Source organism: Delphinapterus leucas, chromosome 4 (assembly GCF_059928025.1).
Source record: "Delphinapterus leucas isolate spDelLeu-1000000601 "Yukka" chromosome 4, BTC_Dleu_Yukka2, whole genome shotgun sequence".
Lineage (NCBI taxonomy): Eukaryota > Metazoa > Chordata > Mammalia > Artiodactyla > Monodontidae > Delphinapterus > Delphinapterus leucas.
Genome location: NC_143132.1, coordinates 18870998 through 18894899, shown reverse-complemented (window position 1 = coordinate 18894899; position 23902 = coordinate 18870998). Strand labels below are relative to the sequence as shown.

Here is a 23902-nt window from a genome sequence, read left to right as displayed (position 1 = left end):
CCATAATTACAAAGTATCTATTTGCATCAGATGTAGCACTTTTCAGTACACATTAAATTCACTTCACAATCACGCTGCATTAAAAAAAATCATTTCAAAAAGAAATTTCGTAAAGGATTAAGAGTAGGCCCTACTAAAATGGATTATACTGAACCTGAAAATAGAAGATTTACATTTTGGAACATTAACCATTTCCCTCTCTTGGAACAAGAGTGTAACATATCGCTAGCTCCTGGCTCAGTTCCTGGCATAATTTGGTTGTCAGAAAAATGTTAATTAAATTAATGAATAACCTAGAGCTAAATATAACTTACACAAGTAGTTCCAGGGGCAAAATACATCCTTCACGGCATCTGAGTTGAAAATAACCATCTCTCAACCAAGAAGAGATGCATTCCCAATTTTTTGATACATACTGATCTATCCACCCAGTCTGTTGGGGTCCTTTAGGGAGCTGTTTTAATGGGGAACTCTTCCCAGAAAATATTTCATAGGCTCTACAGAATGTTCAAACCCCAGTGTCCACAAGATTCATATCCTTAATTTCAAAAGATGTTATAGTTTGTCTTCTTGTGGCTTGGGTTTTGATGTCAGGCTGATGCATGGAATTTTGAAAGAAATTTCACAGCCTTTCCCTCTAAAAGGTAACTTTAAGAAATTAATGTTCCCACTTCTCAGATGTATTGCCTTTTTCACTTGGTTCTTTTATGCAATTTCATAAACTTGGTGTCCATGGACTTTGGATCAATCAGACACATTTGACTGACTCAATGCCAATCACGTCTGAGTGGGTAGCTTTCTATTCCACAGTTCACTTGGAACTGTGGTACATTAAGACACAATTGTTCAGCTCCACCCTGCCTCTCTGCAGCGTTATGCTTGATGTAGAAATCTGGCATCTCATCATAACAGACACTTGTGCCTGAAACCATCTCCTGATGGGAGGGAATGATCTGTCAAGAGCCTTTAAAAGCCCTAAGCATAATCTTGTCAAGAAGGAAGTAAATGAGTCACTTTATGGGGAAGCACCCTAACCTTTCTAGTTCACAAGGGACGTATTCAGAAAACCCTCTCCTAAAGCATTAAATTGAACCCTAGTGGTTTCCAGCCCTGTGACTGGGGAAGTTAATCACCTACCAAGAAAATGCAATTCTCTCCTGTTTTCATAAGTAGGTTCAGGGCCATTATTTTCTCAGTTCTACATCTTGGATTTTGAGATATCTTGAGCACACAAATGTACAACGTACAAAATCTCTGTGTGCAGGTTTAAAAAACTCCCTTAAGAGAGTTTAACCTCTTTCCGCTTGAGATGGTCTCTTGGATGAGTTTATTTTGCCACGGTAGACCTTCCTCGGCATTTCACATGCACTCTCACGGTTGCAAGAAAAATCTGAAAAAAAAAAACCCATTTGGGGAAGCTTCCACGGGAAACTTTGATCACAAAGGTTTAAAGCTAGGAGTTGAGCTAAAGTCCACCGCATATTCCTTTCTTCAGAAGAGCACATAAGTGATTTTTGTAATAGTTTAACATGACTGTAAGAAGGCAAATGACAATTCTATGTCAGGTTGAACATAGAAGTGTTGAAGAAGCAACAGAGGAAGTGGGAGTAGGTTCTCATGCCCGGCTCCATTCAGCGTTCCTCCAGCTTTGGTAATATGGAGGCATTAGATATATCCCTTCCCAGCATATCCAGATTACTATTTGGCTCTGTGATACAGCACAGCAGTGCACAGGCAAAGCCATCTCCCATCCCATCCCTCCTCCACAAGGAGGCAGATGACTTCCTAATAGGGACAAGGCACCAAAGCCTCTACAGTCTGTCCTAACAATCGTTCTCTTCTCAGGGAGGAAGATATCTTTCTACTTCACAGTCTCATCTCAACCTTCGATTAATCCTTTTGTTTTTCTAATTATGGCTAACAAAAAGCTAGACAATGCTAATTACAAAAAAGTAGAATGGTTAACCCCAATTTGCAAATACAGGAGAAAGAATCCTTGTAATTAAGTCACTTGTTCCAAGTTATAAGATGGCAAACTTGGTAATTAAAAATAGGTGTTTATACTGTACTATAAAATATGGAAGATAAGGGTGGTTTTAATCCTGTCGCTCACAAATTAGGGACCTCTGGACAGTTTGTCAAATCTGGTAGGTTTTAGTTTGTTTCTGGGATATTTTGCTAGTTCTCAGAAATAATTTATTTTGGTTACCGTGACATAAGAAATACATGTTTCAGGCTCCCCTGGTGGCGCAGTGGTTGAGAGTCCGCCTGCCGATGCAGGGGACACGGGTTCGTGCCCCGGTCCGGGAAGATCCCACATGTCGCGGAGCGGCTGGGCCCGTGAGCCATGGCCGCTGAGCCTGCCCGTCCGGAGCCTGTGCTCCGCAATGGGAGAAACCACAACAGTGAGAGGCCCGCGTACCAGAAAAAAAAAAAAAAAGAAATACATGTTTGGTCTCTGACCCCAGTTCCTGACACAGAGCTCCTAAAACAGTTATAAAATTTGGTGGCAGGAGCATGTTTTGTCATAGTATTTGGTCTTAGTCCTTGGTTCCAGACACAAGAGCTTATTAGACCCTTAGAGAGATAAGAGTATCTTTTTGTATGCTAATGAGGTGACTCTTGGAGGATGGGAACTGGTTGCTAGAGGAACCAATATTTGGTCTTAGTCCTTGGTTCCAGACACAAGAGAACCAAACAAATGATTAGAGGGTTGGAGCTTTCAGCCCCGTTTTCTGATCTCCAGGGAAGGGAGAGGGGCTGGAGACTGAGTTTAATCACCAATAGCCAATGATTTAATCATTCATGGCTACTTAATGGAAACCTCCCCAAGAAAACTCCTAAGCAATGGAATTCAGAGAGCTTCCCAGCTGGAGAACACATTGGGATGCCAGGAGGGTACCATGCCTGGAGAGGGCATGCAAGCTGCACACCCCTTCCCCCATACTGTGCCCTACAGTCTTTTCCATCTAACTCTTCCTGGGTTCTATCCTTTACAATACATTGCTAACAGTAAATAAGGTACTTATTCTGTGAGTTGTTCTAGTGAATTATCAAACCTGAGGAGCAGGTCATGGGGACCCCTGATTTATAGCTGGTGCATCAGAAATACAAGGTAAAAATCTAGGATTTTGCGACTGGCTTCTGAAGTGAGGGAGGGGGCAGCCTTGTGGGACTGAACCCTTAACCCGTGGTGATCTATGCTAACTACAGGTAGTTAGTGTCAGAATTATTTTATGGGAGGGAAAACCCCACACATATTTGGTGTCAGAGTACTAAAAGCAGAGGGACCGGTTCTTTCTTCAGTTACACAGACCCCAGCTATACATCAATGAAGACAGCATACAGAACTGAAATTTAGGATCTGGCCCAAACCCCATGATTTATGCTTTTGGACCAGCTCAGCATCCATTGGATACAGAGCTTGGATCTGCTGACCTGCGAGCAAAAAAGCGCCAGAAAGTGTTTGGACTTGTATGTCTTCAACTCTCGTTTAGTCACGCAGTGAAACATGCTGAAGCCCTCAATGATGAACAGGATTATTAACGCAACCCAGATGGCAAAGCCCGCAGAGTTGAGGGAGAAATCGTAAACAAAAGATGTTTTAAGATACCACAGACCTTCAGAAAGATTTGTCAAATGGTCTGATCATCTGACAAATGCCAACCATGCCATACTCTTGACTTCTTAAGAGAGAACTACAATATGCTTCAATTTTGTATATTCATACTTAGATTTTGGCATTTTTGCTTCACAAATCCCCCAAGTGGCTACACCATGTTCAAAGATATGCACATTTATATTTCTTTCAATTTCACTCTCTTCTCATACTCTACCTCACCACAGTGCCTTGACCTCCTAGAAACAATATAAGGAAATTCAAGATAAAGCTTATGTCCGGAGAGAAGAAATTTTCCTCTAGCCTTCTGACTGGTCTAAGAATTAAATTGACGTGATACAGATTAAGAGGAGAAAAATGAAACTAAAGTTGAATAACATGGGAGAGACCCAGGAAAATTGAGTAACTCACCAAAACGGCTGAAACCCTCACCTTAAATACCATCTTCAGCTAAAGACAAAAGAGGATGTTGGGGGTAGTGGGTTGGGACTTCAAAGGGGAGGAAGGCAATTGACATGGAAAGGGAAAAAAATCAAATGTTTGATAAACAAACGTCAGCTGGGAATTGCAGAGACAACGGGACATAGAGAAGAACTTTTAACAGATTTTCCTCCCTGTCTACACACCTAGTTCATACTATAGTGATCTATAGTAACAGCTCCTTCCCTGGAACAGGACCTCTGTCTACATTCTTTTAGGCAGTTAGGGGGAAGGAAGGTCAAAGGTTCTTCCTGAGTCTTTTGGGCCTCAAAAATAATCAGCCTAAATTAATCCTCATGCCAAAGAGACACATTTTGGGGGAAAATTTTGCTCCCCTACACTTACAGAAATCCAAATATAACCTAGGATCTTTAAACTGATCCGTGGATAAGCTGCAGAAAATGAGTGAACTCCTTGAAACCTATGTGTAATTTTGTGTGCACACACACACGTTTCTAGGGAGAAGATCCCTTGTTGCTATCTGCTCTGTAGGGCAGATATCTGTAACGCCAGACAGTTAAGCAACCACTGGATTATTAAATAATGTGCTATGCATTTGTCTAAAACAACTAAATATTTATGTTTTCATAATGGGTTTTCATTTTCAAGAATGAATGAAAATAGATATTGACATATAAATATGTATGTGCAACCTTTGCTAGAACGAAATATGACATCCCAGTGCTGTTTGTTTGACAGCATCAGATGGAGAGCTATTTCGACTTTGAAGACAGTGACTAAGTGGGGCTCTGCTGTGGAGGGAATCTGGGTGAGGAATAGGGTCTCAGAGGCACAGGACAGCTTTCAAGTGGATGCCTTGCCTACATACGTCTTAATTTTCTATTTAGCTTAATTCAGTTAAAAACAGAAAACACTAGTGTCTCTCATTACACACTTCCTGCTGGTCTTTAGTAAGATCTGTCTATTCAGCTAGGTAAAGATTCAAAGCAAGGTAAGAGGTAATACTGAGAGGCTTTTCCGGAATAGCATGCAAACCACACAGCACAGTTTATAGGACTTTGTTTAATAAATGCGAATTCTCCCATTTGTCTTTCCACCCACCATTTGATATGGGGTCTGTCCTTAAAAGCTCTCAAGTTAACAAGTCCCCTTGTGCTCACCAATTTTTACAAACCTCAACTAAAAATAAATGAATGATGAATGAATGAATAATAAATATATAAGGTACAGGATAATTATATTCCTCAAAGATGATTTTCAAGCCAGTAGTCTTTCAAGTACATTCTGATCAGCTTTACAAAATTTTGATTATATTCAAAACTTGGGGACTTCCCTGGTGGCGCAGTGGTTAAGGATACGCCTGCCAATGCAGGGGACACGGCTTCAAGCCCTTGTCTGGGAAGATCCCACATGCCGCGGAGCAACTAAGCCCGTGTGCCACAACTATTGAGCCCGCGTGTCACAACTACTGGAGCCCATGTGCCTAGAGCCCGTGCTCTGCAACAAGAGAAGCCACTGCATTGAGGAGCCTGCGCACCGCAACGAAGAGTAGCCTCCACTCACTGCAACTAGAGGCAGCCCACGCGCAGCAATGAAGACCCAAGGCAGCCAAAAATAAATAAAATAAATAAATTGAAAAAAACAACAAAAAACTTGAGGGTAGGATGTTTGAAACTTCTTAGTACTCATCTCCCTCAGTGCCTTCACATATTAAGATGTCAGCAAATAACTTTTAATTTATTTACCATCCATTATATTGAGGTGTAGATGCAGTATATTTACCTTGGAGATATATATTATCTACATATATTCTATCAATGCTTCCTATTTCTTTTGCGACCAGAAGTGATTAGCAGAAAATGAAGAACTGCAGGGAGAAGGGCAGTTAGAAATTATATAAAAATGAAAACAGTCAAGTTTAGCACCTCAGTTTCCGTTTACGTTATAAAACATATAGTTACACCAACATTCATACTGGCTAAAGACTGATTTAGGCGGTACCTCCTCATGCTGTCACTAGTTTGCCTGCCACGGCATACCAACTAATTGCTGCCCTTTATTTTCTCCAACGATTTGCTACTTTTTCTTGAACACGTATTGCTCTGCTGCTAGAATACACCTAACAGCAGTGAGCAAAATCTCAATTTAGGGAAGAAACCGTGCTCCTTCATGGTAAATCCCCCAAATCGTTCTACTAAAGAACTATATGAAGACATTTTCAGGAATCTCAAGAAAATTTAACATTTGGCTGAAGTAATCTAGTATGCTGTTGGTGGGAGTGTAAACTGGTAGAGCCATTATGGAAAGCAGCATGGAGATTCCTCAAAAAATTAAAAATAGAACTATCATACACTCTAGCAATTCCATTCCTTGGTATTTACCCAAAGAGAATGAAGACACTAATTCGGAAAGATGTATGCACCCCAACATTCATAGCAGGTTTATTTACAATAGCCAAGAAATAAAAGCAACCTAAGTGCCAACTGCCAGATGAATGTGTAAAGAAGATGTGGTGTAGGGCTTCCCTGGTGGCGCAGTGGTTGGGAGTCCGCCTGCCGATGCAGGGGACACATGTTTGTGCCCCAGTCCGGGAGGATCCCGCATGCTGTGGAGCGGCTGGGCCCGTGAGCCACGGCCGCTAAGCCTGCGTGTCCGGAGCCTGTGCTCCGCAATGGGAGAGGCCACAGCAGTGAGAGGCCCGCGTACCACACACACACACACAAAAAATAAGTGTGGTATATACACTTGCAACAGCATGGATGAATCTGGAGAGTATTATATAATTAGTGAAATAAATCAGACAAAGACAAATACTGTATGTTTTCACGTATATGGGGAATCCAAAAAATAAAACAAATGAACAAATATAAAGAAACAAAAACAGACTCACAGATACAGAGAACAAACTGATGGTCACCAGCAGGAAAAGAGGGGAATAATGGGTGAAATTGGTGAAGGGGATTAAGGGGTAGAAACCTCTAGTTGTAAAACAAACACGTCCCAGGGATGTAATGTACAGCATGGGGAATATAGTCAATAATATTATATAATAATTCTGTATGGTATGCAATCTATAAAAATATATAATCACTATGTTTTACACCTGAACCTAATATAATATTGTAAGTCAACTATACTTCAATTAGAAAAAAAAAAGAAAAGAAAAGAAATGAGAAAGGAAAGAGTGCAGGTGCTAAAGAAACTGCCCCCCAATTTTTCTGCTCAATTAAATGTTGAGAGTCTGAGTGTGAAGCATCAGATACAAACATGAAATTAATTTAAGTACGGATAAGATGGCTGCAATGCAGTATTTAGTATCCAAATTTTGTATGGATAAGATATCTCCTGAGACACTGGAAAAAAACCAAAACAACACTACTGGCACACAGACACACAGACATACATGAAAATGTTTCTTAATTCTTTCTTCCACATAGAAAATTCTTAAAAGTTGTTGAAGTCAGGATAGTAATTAGGATGTTGTCTAATGGAGATTTAGACTGAGTATCTGTAAAGACACCAAAAATCCCAGAATTACATAGAAAGCTTTGGCTTTTTGTCTCTTATCTTTAAAACATTTCAGTTCTTACTCCAGCTCCTAAATTTTTCCAGACCTAAGCCTACAATGGAAAGTTTATTTTAAACAGAAATTCCTATGCAGCCTTTGGTTTATCTATATGGGATCCCACTTAAGTATAGTTTCTCTTCAGATTACACAGAATGTTGAACAGTCAGGCAATAGCATAATCTTTTCTCCATCTATGAAGTAGACCTTGCCAGTTACAGGAGGGAAGGCTCAGATAGTATTTAACTCATTATTTCATGAGTTGCATCAATTTGAGCTCTGTGAAAGTAAGAAGCCAAAGTCCTGTGTTTTGTGATGATAATTTAGTTTAAAGCAGTACTTATGTTTAGTAGCTTAAAGGCCTCCAAGGGTGATAGAAGTTTAACCATGTGTGATGCCACTTTGGAGAAGACTTTAACTTTTCTGGAAAAAAAAAAGTGTAACTCCTTTATTTTTCCAAGGAAACTTTTAAAGAAGTGAAAATTTTGAAGAGCTGGTCCTTAGAAGAGTTACTAGCCCTCTACAGATTAAGAGTTTATCCTAGTGCAAAGACACAACTGCATTCTAATTTTTTTATTCCTGGGGGTTGAGAGAGGGGGGAAGAGGATGGACGGACATGGAGAGACTGTTTTAACAATTGTAATATGTGAAGTATATACGTATATAAAAATTCTAAATATGATTCAAACAATGCACTTCTAGGTTGGCCATTCAGTGTATCAGCCAGTAGGAATGTAATTCATCAAAAAGGAAATTTGGAACATAAAGCACACACAGACACAGGGACTCACAAATGAAATTCGTGGTAGACCAAGGAATTCCAGCTGCACAAAAACATCATCACATCATACTTCCAAGCTTGGGTTTAAAAAAAAAATGAAAGCATGGATTAAACCTAAGCTTCAAAGAGACTGTATAAACAATCCACGTTGCTCCAGATTCCTGTTTGTGAAGTTGGGGACTATTTGGCAAAAGCGGTCAGGGTTAAGGGGATAGTTATTCTGACGTGATTATCAGCTACAGAATCAACAGAAAAAACACCTGACTAATTCATTTTCTTATATTCAGCTAACATTGAGTAAATATTTTGTATTTCCGGCACTGTGTAAGTATGAGGGAGATTTCAGAAATACTTATTTATGGCTCCAATACAAGACATGACCTTTCTCAGAGAGCTACTGGCAAGCTTCTGATTTATGTCTTTCAACAGCAATATATAAAAGCCCTCAAGAAGGGATTTAGAATTTTCTCGCATTTTCCAAAGTGTGGAGCTAAGTGCCATGTCAAGCTATACACTAAAATTCAAATAAAACCCACAAAGACAATAACTTAACAAAAATGGCAGGTAATGCCAAGATTGCATGCCTGTAACTACCCAGTCCCAGTTTTTATTAGATGGGAGAGTTTTATGCATTTCTAGGTAAGAATTCAACGTGAATCCTTGGATCAATCAACAAATATCTGATTTTTTGACAGTTAAATAGTTCTTCTTAATCCAATTTAAAATTTTTATTTCAAATAAACATGTTGTCTAATTCTACACGGCATGATCACCTGACTCTGGGCAAGCATGATTATGACCAAATCTGAAATTATCCCCTTTGATAACACAAGAAGCTTTGGCAAACATTACTCTTGTCACTGTCTTTCCTGTGATGGCTGATGGGACTGAACTGAAAGATCTGAAATATGCATTTGTTGAAGACTCCATTCAGTCCTCATCTTACTTTTAGCTCTATCAATGCCATTTAGCAAAGATCTTACTTCAGAAATCGGACTTTTAGCTGGAACACTTCACTAAATGTCAGCTGTTCAGATTCTGGTCTCAACGCCCACCACCCTGCCTTGCTCTGGCAAATGATGCTGATGGCCCCACACCCCAAAATAAAGTCCTGTAAAAAAAAGACAGTAACCAAGGAACTCATTCTCCAGATACATAAACATAATTTTACTGAACAGTGCCAGGACAGATGTTTTTCTGAAGAGAAAATGAAAATGCTAATGTGAATATTCTTTTTCAAAAGCTTTCTGTTCCGAGAGGAAGCCTGGTCTGGTAGAAGGCCCTGCAGTGGTCACCTGTGACTCACAGCTCCACCCTGTCCATTACTAGTGGTGTCACCCTGAACTAGCCACTCAATCTCAGTGACGTCATTGGTAAAACAGGGTCAATACTATTTCGCCATCTGGAAGAGTACCAGAGCTCTCTTACGGTTCCTCAGAGCTTTCTGCTCTGAACCTTAGTATAGAAAGAAAAATCAAAATGACGAGGAGAATCAGTGCAAGTGGGTGTTTTTTTGGTTTAGTTACATAGTGTACACACAGACTGCCACTTCCAGCCAAGATAAGTAGTGGAAACTAGATTAACCCTGCTGCCAGTAACCACCAAAAAATGGACAAACTATACAGGACTATATTTCTGTAAGATATCAGATGCCAGGTGAAGGATAGACCACTGAGAAATAAGAAACAAATATTGTGAACTCTACAACTGCCCAAGCTTACTGCCTTGAGTTTCCAGGCTGTGGCTCCAGGCGTGGGAACCCAGTCAGAGCCTGGGAGATTCCAGAGAGCTGAGGATATGGGGTGAGAGTCTGAAGAGACGGAGGTGGCTGGCAGTCACAGGAAAAAATACTGGAGAGGAAGGAGTTGCTCAGAGAGAGAAACTGGAGATGATACCCTATGAGAACACAGCTGATTAATGATCAATGCACACACATGAAAGAAACATGAGGCCATGGGAAAAATATCACCTCAAAGGATTAGCGGTAACAGTGTCTGGTGTTCACACAGGGTGAGAAATAGTACTTGTTTCCATGATCTAGATGGAAAAACTCAACATTCATGGTAGATTACTCAGAAGGATCTTGCTTCAGCATTGAGGAATCACTAGCCACAGGTTGATAACTACTCTGTTTCCAAGTAATTTACTGCATTACAGAACAAAGCTCAGGAATAGTAATAGGTATCCAAAAATACTCAGCACTCAACAAGGTGAACTTCACAATGCCGGAAAGCCAATAACAAAATTCCAAAAGTTCAAAAATTAAGTAAAGATATGGAAAATATGAAACAAACATACAAAAATCCAGATTAAAATTCTAGACATGAAAACTATAATGTATGATATGAAAAACAGCCAGAGGGGATTAATGGCAGGTTGAAATATACCAGGACACATCATAATCAAATTGCTCAAAACTAGCGATAAAGGAAAAAACCCTAAAAGCAACCAGATAAAAAAAAAGATATATTACTTACAGAGACATAAAGAAAAGGATGATATAAGTATTTTTGTTGCAAATAAGAAGACAATGGAGCATCAACATCAAGGCAATTGAAGAAAAACTTCAACTCAGAATTCTATCCCAGTAAAAATGTCTTTTAAAGGAAAGGTGAAATAAGGATATTTTCAGGCATACCCAAGCACAAAGAATTCTTTACGAATCTAAATGCATTAAAATAAAATTTAAAGGAAGTCCTCTGGGTAGAAGAAAAATGATTCCAGATGGACCTACACAAGGAACAAAGAACACCAGAAATGGTAAATATATAGGTAAGTAAATATTTTTCTTATTATTTAACTCTTTAAAAGATAACTGACTGTTTAAAAAATAACAGTAATGTAGTATGGAAAAAGTATGACAACAACAGCCCAAAGAGTAGGAAACGGGAAATGGAAGTACCTTACTGTAAGGTTCTTGTAATATAAGGGAAGTGGTATAACATCATTTGTACTGGTATAATACCAGTGTGAAAAGTTAAAGATGTTTTCTACAAACTCTAAATCAAACACTAAAATAATAAAGAGTTAAAGGTAAAAGCCAAAGGACACAAAATAGAATCATAAAATATATTCAGTTAATCCAAAAGGTAGCAGAAAAAAAGGGGGGAACGAGGAACAGACGAGACAACTAGAAAACAAATAGCATGATGATGGATTTAGGCATAATCATATCAATAACTTCATTAAATGGTCTTCTTAATTAAAGGGCAAGACCCAAGTATATGCTGCCTAGAAGAAATGTACTTCAAATATAAACAAATAGGTTAAACAAAAACACAAGGATGGGGCTTCCCTGGTGGCGCAGTGGTTGAGAATCCGCCTGCCGATACAGGGGACACGGGTTCGTGCCCCGGTCCGGAAAGATCCCACATGCCACGGAGTGGCTGGGCCTGTGACCCATGGCCGCTGAGCCTGCACGTCCGGAGCCTGTGCGCCACAACAGGAGAGGCCACACAAGGATGGAAAAATGATACACTATGATACATTAAAAGAAAGCTAGAGTAGCTTAATTAATATCAAACACAGTAATTTTAGAGCAAAACATATTACTAGGGATAAAGAAGGACATTTCATAATGATAAGGGGGGTAGAGAGGACATAACAACACTGAATGTTTATGCACCTAAGAACAGAGCCTCAAAATACACAAAGCAAAACCTGAGGGTATCACATGAGGAAGAGTCCAATCCACAATTATAGGTGGAGATTTCAATATTCCTCACTCAGTAATGGATAGAACAAGCGGACATGACGTACACACACTCATGCTCAGAATGTTCCTTACATCCAAAGTAAGCTCTCCCGTGAAGCCTACGCTTGCAGTGCTTGGTAAGCCTTTCTGGGCATTTATCCCTGAATACCACAAATAAACCCCTTTGCTGTGGACGTCATGACCAAAATAGGGCTCCTATCCCCAGAGAATATGGTTGCTGCTCTCAGCAGGAAATTTCAGTTCTAGTTCCTATTTTTCCAGTAAAAATCCTTATAACCCAGCCAAATCTCAGCTTTTCTTGATCTCAGTCACATCGCATGATAAGGGGGCTGGGCTAGGTTACACCTAAATTCCTTCCAGCTCTTGTGGTTCCCCGACTTCAACTATATCATGAACTGTCACCATCCAGGGATATCAACTCAAATCAGGTCTTGCACTGTGAGTCCCCAGGAAGCCTGTCTGACTCCTCGGTGGAAAGGTGTGTCTACTGTGCAGAGATGGCACTATGGAGGCAGCTGCTCTGTGACCCTTTAACCTTCAAGATAAAACAGACTGAGGTTGAACCTGTGAATAATGGTGCTCTTAGAAACTTCTCCCGATTTCTTTCTTATGGCCTTCAGTCCCCAGTGTCCCCATGCCTCCTGGCTGCTGTGCCCTGAGCTGTGAAGGGAAGCCTACCCGAGGCGGCACAGCCTGCAGAGCGGTGATGTAATTCTCCAGGGCCAGGCGGCGGCGGTCATTGAGCATGGCTTCCACTCTGGCCATGTGCGTCTCCACCAACTGCTGTCTCTCGTTGGCTGCTTCCTGCTCCAGAGACTCCACCTTTTCCTGGAAATGCTGCCGTCGCAAACAGAGGCACGTGACAATCGGGAACCAGACAAATAGGACGGAGCAGCAAATTCAAGTCTTTTAAAAGGGATATCATACTTTGTTGTGTTCAAAGACTTCAGTCATTCCAACATTTTGACTAATTCAGCATGTTTTATGGGTTCCCCTCCATTTCCCTGCTTTTCATCCCCAGACCTAATTTCTCAATGTAAATCATTATTTTATATGGTCACTGAAAACTGATTTGACTAACCGTAAGGTAGAATAAATGTATATCCTCTTGAAACTCTAAATTACATGAATATTTATGAAAGTCCTCTCTTACTCAAAGAACTTTAAGAAAATGATCATGATAACCTCATGGTTTACTGAAGGTAATTCTCAGAGTGGTTCCAGTCAAAAATTCAAATTATCATGTAAATTTGCCACGGGGAAGAAGTAGCAGAAGATTATGGCAACCAGAAAGATATATTACTGATAAAAATTAGACTTTAAGTAACAATGTGAGTTTTAAAGAAATGAATTATAATGAGCTAATTGGGAGCAAAAGTAAGGCAGGGTTTAAGCAACTGAATTGTTAGACAATGATGAGCAGTAGTCCAAGTTGAGGGAAATATGAACGATCAGGCATGCGGTTCCAGCAGATGCTTGAAAAGGTGCAGGCACTACATCAACGAGGGTATGATGCTTGGTGGAGGATGGACTCAGGGTTTACCTGGATCACTGCTTTCTTATCAGCTTTAGGCAAGTTCTTTGCTTGACGCTCTGCCTCTTCCCACTCTCTCATGACCTACAAAAGGAGGAAATCATTTAAAACCATCAGTTCTTTCTTCAAATATAGATTTAATGAGCTAGATCACTGTGTTTTTTTTTTTTCTACATTTGACATTTTAAACATGAAAAATATGATCACGTTCCATTCCTAGCTCAATAATATTTGACCTCTCACTAAGATGTATACTCTATCACAGCAGTACAATAAACATAAATGTTCACCTTTATATGGCCCTTTGAAACCAAGTTGTCTTTCTCCTTTTCTATTACTTTCAGAAATAGCTGAAAGTCATTTTATTTGATGTGCACAAATGTCAACGATTCATAAAAGGCATATATTACCTGTACAAGTTCTTCCAACATTAAATTGAACACGTTGGTTTTAGTCTTTTGTGAAAGCAAGTTATAAAAATTCAAACAGTAAGAAGGGGGAAAAAGCATATATAACACTTTATGCATGTGTAAACATGCCATGAGCACAGTACCAAGAAGTATATAATAGAGGAAGGAAAAGAAGATTTCAGTTGTCAGAAATCCTAAGATCCACCCCACTGAAGAACTGACGGGCAATTAGAACATTTTGCTTGTCAACTTGCCTCGCCAACAGCAAAGAATACTCTAAATTCCTCCAAAAATTCCAAGACAGTACACATTATAATGTTCTGAATGTAGCAAAAAGTATTCTTGGTAAGTAACACTAATTAGGTAACCAGGCTAATCTGTTTTGTAGGAAAATAAGACGTCCTCTTCTCATCCATGATGTTCACTCAGGATTTCTCTGAGAGAAGTTCACTCACTGATCTGAATGCAAAGAGGAAAAGTCTGCAGCTGTGGATGCTGCTGAGAGGAAACGATATTTGATTCTTACCACTTACAGCTTCCTTTTCCTTTTCAAGTGTACTACTCACTATCAAGTAGTTTTTTTTTTTTAAGTGTAGCTCATACCTGAGCAAGGTAATATAAAGAACAGAAAGATCCAGTAAACAAAATAATGGTCTGTTGACAGCTGTTTACTTGCATACTTTGTGGACATACAAAGCGCAAGAAACCCTGATTTCTGTATTATAAGAGTCTGTTATTTACAGGTATTTATTCCTAAGGAACTGATTGTTTTCAGACATCCTTGAAGCTTGGCATAAGTAACTACTGATAGAGAAGTTCTGTGAGAATATCACATCACATCATCATGTCGGTTTTTAATTAGATACTTCATTGTCAGTTAGCATCGATCCACTGTATAAAGTACAAGACAAGCCTCCCCATGTTGTGTGCATGAAATTATGGAGAAAAAAGAATGGAATGAATTCTCTGTTACAAGTGAAGAGCAAATAAGAAATAATCTAACACATTCACAGCAAAATTGGGGAAAATGTGCAGCTGCTACGAACAAGAACAGGATATAGAAGGAAAAGAAACATATTGCCCCAGATGCTTCGGTGGGTCCAAGAGTTAATGAAGAGCACCTGTGAGATGGGGGCTACTGAAGACTATTTTTGCTTTACAGATGTGATAAGCCTTGAAATAAAAATATTTGAATTTCCTGCTTCGAAAATGTTCATAGTGGCGGTATTCTACCACAAATTCTTCAGGTAAGGAATCTCAAAATTAGTTTGAGACAGAAGTCAGATGTCTTATTGGAATGTGAAAAACTGATTTCCTGCATTACATTTAAATCTTTACCATCTTCCTTTGTATATTCAGATCTTTCATCTTTGAGCAGGGGAATCCATGGAATAAATTAAGGAGATTTATTTAGCTAATGCATTGAAAATAAGCATTCCTATAGAAATGAAATAAAATTTTGATTTTCAGAGCAATTTAATAATATCCTCCATCCTTCCAAATAAAACAATTCACCTACACCATCATGCTAGGCCTACTTACTGAAAGATAAACACACACTGTGGGCTCAACATCTCCCTTTGAACAATGGCTTCCACTGAGGTCCACTGATAATAGAGTGCATCACTTCTGACCTGCTAAATACCAGATCCAGTATTAAGAGCTTTCCAAAATCTCTCTCGTTTAATTGATTTCTCACATGAGATTAGCCTTGGCCATCCCCATTTTTTTGTTTGTTTTTGCGGTACGCAGGCCTCTCACTGTTGTGGCCTCTCCCGTTACGGAGCACAGGCTCCGGACGCGCAGGCTCAGCGGCCATGGCTCACGGGCCCAGCCTCTCCACGGCACGTGGGATCCTCCCGGAACCGGGGCACGAACCCGTGTTCCCCGCATCGGCAGGCGGACTCTCAACCACTGCGCCACCAGGGAAGCCCGGTCATCCCCATTTTTATGGATCAGGTTAAGTTACCTGCTCAAAGTTATGCAGGAAAAAAATGGAGAAGGAAGGATATAAACCAAGATCTCTGTGGCTCTAAAGACCATGCTTTTGTCCCCTGTGGCCCAATTAGCCATTATAAAATGGCAAATCCAACAGGTGAGCTAAGTTTATTTATATTTGGTGACAGGAGAAAAGGCCATTCCTAAGATGTTGATGCTTCTATCGTAAAAATAATAAATGTAGAGAAAGGTCAACTTCCATTTTGAAGAACCTTACTTTAAGGATATAGTAAAACTGTTAAAATCATATGGAATAAATGATCGTGCACCTTCTTGTATTTGCTAGATAATATTCATAACATAGAACAACAGAAATCTGTAAGTTCAGAGTTATGAGCCTCAGCAACAACAAAAGCCCCAAATTCTCTGTATCGTAAGAAAACAAATAATAAAAAAAACTGTAATAAAAATCATTTTAAAAGATGAAATTTTTAAATTAAAAATTCTCAGGATCTAGACTTCACAGTGGCCCCATATAGTCTTATAAAGCAATTTTCCACTGCATGCATGAAAGTATCAGTATCATCAGGATTTATATTCAAAGACTTTGCTGTTTCATGCAGAGAAAATGACAAGTAATACAGAGAGATTTAAGAGGCAGCCAAGTTCAAACAGTCTCCAGAATTCAGTACCATAGATTATGATGGTAAATGTTGATCTCAAGCATCTCATAGGTCTATGATCCCTGGAATCTAAGAGACAACATTCTCTGCTCCAGGATAACATTCTTTAAATTATCTCAGATATAGGTAGTAACCAAAAGGTGAAGAAAGTCCATTAAAACATATATGAACTAAGTCATGGCTTAAATAGGTGCGCTAAAATAAAGTTACTATTCTAGGACAGATCTATAATATCTGAAAGAGTAGTTAAAATCAGTGCTATTAACAGGCTCAAAATGACCAATAAATAATGGAAAAAATTCAGAATCTGTATTTTTTAAAAAAATAATGACTAAGTGGGTTCAAGATAGAAATGCAAGGTTAGGAAGGTACTTATATAAATGTTTAGGGAATAAACGTTTACAATCCAGCTGGAGGAATAAAACTGGTGAGCAAATATTTAGTTAAATGCAAAAGAGCAGTGACTGCTTGTCTCACTCTGAGGACTACGTGAGTGTAAGGAATGGCTGAGATGTGCCAGCGTGAAGAAGAGTGGGACACCTTTCCAGAGATCAATGCTGAGAGCAGAGAGAGGCCGTGATGGGTTTAGCATACGTTGAGCAGAGTGGTTTAAGGCTGCCCTTAAACCACTGACGGTAGCAGTTGAGGTGGGAGAGGAAGTAAGATGACTGGATTTGGGGTGCAGGAGGTTGGGTGAGGGGGCAGGCACTGGAAATGCCAAGCTGAGCGTTCAGTGTTTATTTTGCTATTTTTCTTTTTGGGGACTTCATTGTCCCACAAATGGATTTTGTGGGCAATAACAAGGTTCTGAGAGCTTCAGAAACAAGTAGTGAGACAGGATTTAAGTTTAAAAGATGCCTTTTCAGTGGCAGTAAGTATGGCAGCTGATAGCCGTCCTACTCCTTCTCAACAGTGATTACATATTGTGTGTATCTTTCCTAAAGAAAAACCCTATTTTTCTTTCTTCATTCACTCAGTTATGTTTCCTTGAATCTGACTTTTCCTATTATTTCTTCATGTTCACTCTTCAGGGTATAGGCTATGAGTTGGAACGGTGATTGGCAAGTAAGTGATGGATACGTATTTGTTGAATGACTGAACGAATGAATAAAGAATCTGAGAAAGGGAACTTCCCTGGCAGTCTAGTGGTTATAGACTTCGCCTTCCAATGCAGTGGGTGCGGGTTTGATCCCTGGTTGGGGAGCTAAGGTCCCACATGCCTCAGGGCCAAAAAACGAAACATAAAACAGAAGCAATATTGTAACAAATTCAATAAAGACTTTAGAAATGGTCCACGTTAAAAAAAAAAAAAAAAAAAAGAATCTGAAAAAGGACTAAAATCCTCAGTATTATCTACCTCTAATACAACATCTAGCACCTGGTAGCAGGCATAACTTAAATTGTAGTTGGTATTATTACATGTAAATTAGTTGTTTTGGAAACAATTTTTTGTTTCATAAAGAACATGATTTAAAAAAACAGGATTTGTAGCACAATGTAGTGAAAAGAGCATTGTACTAGGAGCAAGAAAGGCTTGGGTTCCAAATGCCTCTCTGTGTTACTTATATTGCTTTGTTCTAGAGTGGGAAGCTAAACGCTTGAAAGTTTACCGCATTATCTGTCATTTATGGGACTAGATGAAATGATCATTATGGTTCACTTTGGTTTTAAGCTCCTACAGTCCTATGAATTAACTCGGTAAGAAATGTTAGGTTCAAAGTTTTCATAATTTGGTATTCCATACAAAAATATTCATCTTTGCTAACGAACATTTTAAGTGATTTTAATTTACAACACCATTACAGGACTACGCTAAACAGAGTGACAAAACCATCAAGAAAGGTGTACACACAACTTAATTTGTGCTTATAAAATCTTACTATACTTACTATACCTGGGTCTTTCCTAGGTGGCAAGTTCAGGGAGAATGCAAAAAGCCCCAAATCGGTGCCCTTGTTTAAAACATTTACAATTAAAATGTTATGTCTTTAAGATCTGGATAAAATTAGAGCCTTACCCACCCCTAGGCATTCATCAACCATAGGGCCCCTGGGGAGACTCTGAGGCAGAGGCAAATCCAGATTTCCCCAGTATTGTACCACTGAAGGATGGAAATTCACATGTACCTGGGACATCCTCTCGCGGTGCTTGGCCTCGAGCCTCTCTTTGGCTTTCTGGAAATGGGCATGTTCATTCTCATCTCCAGGTGTCTCGAGATACTTGTCAACGGCGTCAGGGGTGCTGGCTGCTGTTGTAGGAACTATAAAGTAGAAGGAAAGAAGGCTTGAGGAGAGTGACAGACTATCCAGTCACTTCAAAGAAAGCCCTATTTTCCGTTTATTCCAGAACAAAGAACTTAGTAAAGAAGCACATACAAGATGTTAATGCTGTTTAAGAGACCACGAGACATTTTGCAGCACAGTAAGGATGTCTTTCCCCCCTTTCAAGGATAGGGTGAAGGAAAATCTTGAAAACAGTCCATTTTGCGATTACAGTATTATATTTAAAATTCTTTGCAAAACAAGCATGCATAGACTAAAAACAGTTGGTGTTTAATACACACATGTTGCACCAAATACCTATGCCTTGCTAGATTAATGTCTGTAACCTTTAAAGTAAGTGGTGGTATCAATATCACACCTTAAGATTCCTGAAAAACCCAAAGAAATCTCGAAATTAGCCTATGCAGAATAAATGCACTTCAGAGTAAAGATAAATCCTACACTATATATTTTAGATAGCTGGTGAGCGGTATTTGAAACAGTACCAAAAAACTCATAAATGTCAAGTTCATTTATGAAATTACAAAAAGATCTTTCTGCCTTCACAAATTTGGCAATAGTCAACCAATTCATTATACTAGTTGTCAAAAGGAAAGTGATTTCTATTTTGAATTCCACTAATACCGCTGAGCAGTATTACTGAATTGCAGCATATACTGCTATATTATGTGGAAAAATAAATACCCATACAACTGAAGAGCGTACTATAAAGCAAAAATGTCTGAAACTCATGAGCCAAGTGATTTATAATGCTTATGCCAGCAGTTTTACAAAAGATCAGTAATGACTAGTGAGAATTCAGAGCATTTATGAGCTTATTAAAAAAAACAACAACAACATGAAAAGAAAACAAGATTTTGATTTAAACAAGAATGTCTGGGGACTTCGCTGGTGGCGCAGTGGTTAAGAATCTGCCTTCCAATGCAGGGGACATGAGTTTGATCCCTGGTCCGGGAAGATCCCACATGCTGCAGAGCAACTAAGCCCATGCGCCACAACTACTGAGCCTGCACGCCCTAGAGCCCATGCTCCACAACAAGAGAAGCCACCGCAATGAGAAGCCTGCACATCGCAACAAAGAGCAGCCCCCGTTCGCCACAACTAGAGAAAGCCCGTGCGCAGCAGCAACAAAGACCCAATGCAGCCAAAAAAAAAGCATGTTCAACCAGAAAAATGAAATTAGGTGTTTGTTTTCACTATGTTCTCAGGTCGAATCAATTTATGTGTTTTATTCAAAAGATTACTCAACTATCTCCAGTGTTCTAAGTATTCTTCTTCCCTAATCTCATCTAAGATATCTGAGATACAATAACCCCAAGAGAACTTAAATGAGAAGAATTAATTGCTAGGTCATTTTGAAACTAAACGGTAAAGATAGGTGTCTTTTACGCATGTTTCAAGAAAACATCTGAAAATTCCCAATCTGAAGGCTCCAAGATTTGAACCAAAACGAGAAAGCTTTCTTGTTATATAATTAAATAATAAATTTAAAGAGAACTATTCATTCGGATTTCTTCCCTTCTACTTCAATCACTGTTTAATAATTCTTTCTTTACAAAATAAAAGCAGTTGTCAATGCAGACGTTGCTCTGAAGTGGAAGGATACTTCACTTCAGGGCATATTCCTGGAATTGCTTTCAAAATACCAGGGGATTTTGAGTCAACTGGTCTGGGATTGGCACAGGGCATACCTATTGAAAGACATCTGCTCCCCCCCCCCCATGGGTTCTGTGAAATAGACAAGGGGGAGGTGTATTTCAGCAGCACAAAGAAAGAAAGAAGCAAAGAACATGAACTGTGTAATCAGGCACACCTTGATTTCAATAACATCTTGATCTTAGGTTAGTTGTGACCCAGAGCAAGGAACTTAAGCACTCTAGGTTCCAGTTTATTCATCTATCAAGTGGTGACAACAGGCCAACATACTAGGAGTGCTGGGAAAATGAGAAGCTACACCATGTGGTAGTCACCCTGCAGAAAGGGTGGCACACATGGCACTTCATTCATGTTAGCACCCTTCCCTCCTCCTTTGCTCATTATTGCATCCTAATTCAAATCTCAGCACTTATCCTAACCATAGGAAAAATGAGCTACTTTTATTTCACATCCACTGAAAATGACTTACACACAGTATCATGAAGTACCATGGATAGGAAAAGTAATAGGTACTTTTCTAAAAAATTTTGGTATGACCTGCATAAAAGGCTGAAATTATTGAAAATGTATCCTAATTTTTAAGACTGAAAAAAAATTTTCAATTAAAATTTTCTTTTGTTAAAAAACAAAGGTAAATGTTTTTCTGCATCAGCTTAAGCAACTCAATATGCATGTATTTTTAACTTAACCATGTCCACACTTGAAATGGAAGTGGTATTTAGCATTTTTCCCCATGATTTTAAACATTTTCTCATCTTTTCTGGTAGCAAATGAGAACAAGTTAAAGTTCTTTTGGCATAGGACAATCTGGCAGAATGATATAATTAGGCAAACTATATTTCACATTTTGAACAGATGAAAAGGTATAAATGTTTGGGGTCATATTTACAGATCAAGGTAACTATCAAGTTGCTGTAACCATAGCATGGCACACTCTTTGGAAAACTGAAATTGTAGAAGTTACTGTATAAGTAGAAAGATTCTCCAACTTTATGGTTTTCTCCGACTCTTGTGATTTGCAAATCTACTGGTTTATGGAGAGAAACACTAAAATCCTAGTCACTATAATCTCATTAGTCTAAGTTGAAATGTAGCTTTGCAATATTAAGAATAAAACAATAAGAAAGAACCGAGCAAGCGAGGTATATTTAACAGGATGAAGAATATTTTAAGTATTAAAACTTACATTTTAGGAACAAGGAAATAAATACAAATCTTGTATTACAGATTTATTCCATTTAATTGAGAAATATTTCTCAGTAAATCCTTGTTAGTGGCCCCTGATACTTTCTTTAGTTGAGGACTTTAAGACAAGCTATCTCTATTTTTTTTTTTTTTTTTTTTTTTTGCGGTGCGCGGGGGCCTCTCACCCCTGCGGCCTCTCCCGTTGCGGAGCACAGGCTCCGGACGCGCCAGCTCAACGGCCATGGCTCACGGGCCCAGCCGCTCCGCGGCATGTGGGATCTTCCCGGACCGGGGCACGAACCAGTGTCCCCTGCATCGGCAGGCTGACTCTCAACCACTGCGCCACCAGGGAAGCCCTCTTTTAATTTTTAATTCAAACTTTGTAGTCATTCATACTAGCCCTCCATCTCAATTGGTTTAAGTAATTGAAAATTTCCTGTATTCATACCAATCAGCAAATTAGATCACTGACCAAAGAGAGACGAATGATGGTATTTCTTAATGCTTTAAAGTGAATTTAGTATATTATCACTACCTTGCAGCTGGTGAGGAGAAAGGGGAAAACGTTTTAAGTTTGTGCAGAGAGCTCAGCTTCTATTTCCCCGAATTTTCCTACATCCTAAAGACATGGTCATAGCAGGACTGGCTGCATTTTGTGATCATGACCATGGTAGGCCAGAGACATGATAACAAGGATGGGTGGGTAGGGGCAGGAAAACCTGTGCCCTAACGCCCTTACTCTTTCAAGGTGCATCCTTTGGGGAAAGGAGCAGCTCAAGGCATGTCAGGAATGTTCCAGGGCACAAAGGAACAGGAAGCTCTATATCATGAGTCACTTAAACCGCTTAGAAAGCAGAAACAAATCGACTTTTAGGAGGGTTTATTTTTGTTGTGTTTTTTAAACAAAAAGCACAAAGCAGTTATCCTGTTCAGAGACCTTTGAGGTTCCTTAGAAACTGTGATACAGGCTCAGATTTCCAGGTTGGCCAAATAATAATACCCTCCCTTCATTAGCGTCTACTGCGCTAGGCACTTCACATGTGTTCTCATTTAACAGGTGGGGAGGAGAAAACATTACCCTGTTATATACATTTATTGTGTAGTAAGGAAATACTGTCACTTAACATACTCACATCCCCAGACACACACAAGTAAGTCTGAATTTAGGATGACTAAACCATGAAGAGGCTATAATGTTAATACTTAGAGCAGTAAGGGGCTAATCCATCGACATGTCTGGGGTACTAGAAAGGGTTTGGTTTGTTGATGACCAACCTGTACAGGCAAAAGATATGCTTTGTTATGATAACTGCCAGCCTATTTTCTAACAGTTTCCTGCCCTGAATGCTATCTGGTAAATGACCACCAACCAACGTTTCAGCGGCAGAAGTAGGGTTATGAAGCAGGTCAGGAGAGAGAACCCACTGAGCTCGAATCTGAATGATCTTTTGGCCTCTGGCCTCAGCTCAAACATGCTCCTTTGTACCTCCTGCAAGCAGGCTCACTGGGTCTATTCACCCTTCCGCAGAAAACCAGACTTCAACATCTTAAGCTCTATGTTTTGACCTCTTCAGCTGGCAAATAATTAGCAGCAGTCTCACCATCACCGTGCATGGGCTTTTGACTTTTAAATGACCTTCATATTGATTTTCTTAGTCTAGTCTCATAACAGCCTATGGAATATAGTTAAGACATAGACCTTTTAATACTGAGAATGGGTGTCTAATGTAATACCAAATGAAAACATGCAACAGAAACGCAGTTCCAATTCATAGCACGTTACTGCCTCAATGTGAACTGGATGACTAATGCTTTTGATATAAGCCTCATCTCTTTTGTCTTTTTTGCAATGCTGGGAGGTCAGAGGTATCTGAGGAGCTGCATAGCAGCTTGGATGTAGACTCTGATGCCTCGAGTGTGCTTGTTCATTTCTTTATTCCTCCTTTCACCAAATCAACAGGTATTACAGCCCCTAGCACCTGTGAGGCATATGGCAGAAACCAACGAGTGAAACAAAGACCCTTGTCCTGGTGGAATTATATTCTAGTGAGAGAAACGAACAGGACACACACACACAACACACACACACACAA

At 39.5% G+C, this 23902-nt stretch overlaps 1 protein-coding gene across 6 annotated transcripts in view; it reads right to left on the bottom strand.

Moving 5' to 3' along the window:
* The window catches only part of APP (amyloid beta precursor protein), a 277800-nt gene that overhangs the window by 72963 nt on the left and 180935 nt on the right, over positions 1 to 23902 (bottom strand). For all 6 annotated transcript variants that reach the window (XM_089910361.1, XM_089910360.1, XM_022573753.3 and 3 more), the window contains 3 exons: positions 18813 to 18946; positions 13665 to 13739; positions 12800 to 12958 (listed from right to left, as the gene is read on the bottom strand). In XM_089910361.1, coding sequence (XP_089766487.1) covers positions 12800 to 12958; positions 13665 to 13739; positions 18813 to 18946 — 368 coding nt within the window. The remainder of the gene's footprint in view (positions 1 to 12799; positions 12959 to 13664; positions 13740 to 18812; positions 18947 to 23902) is intronic.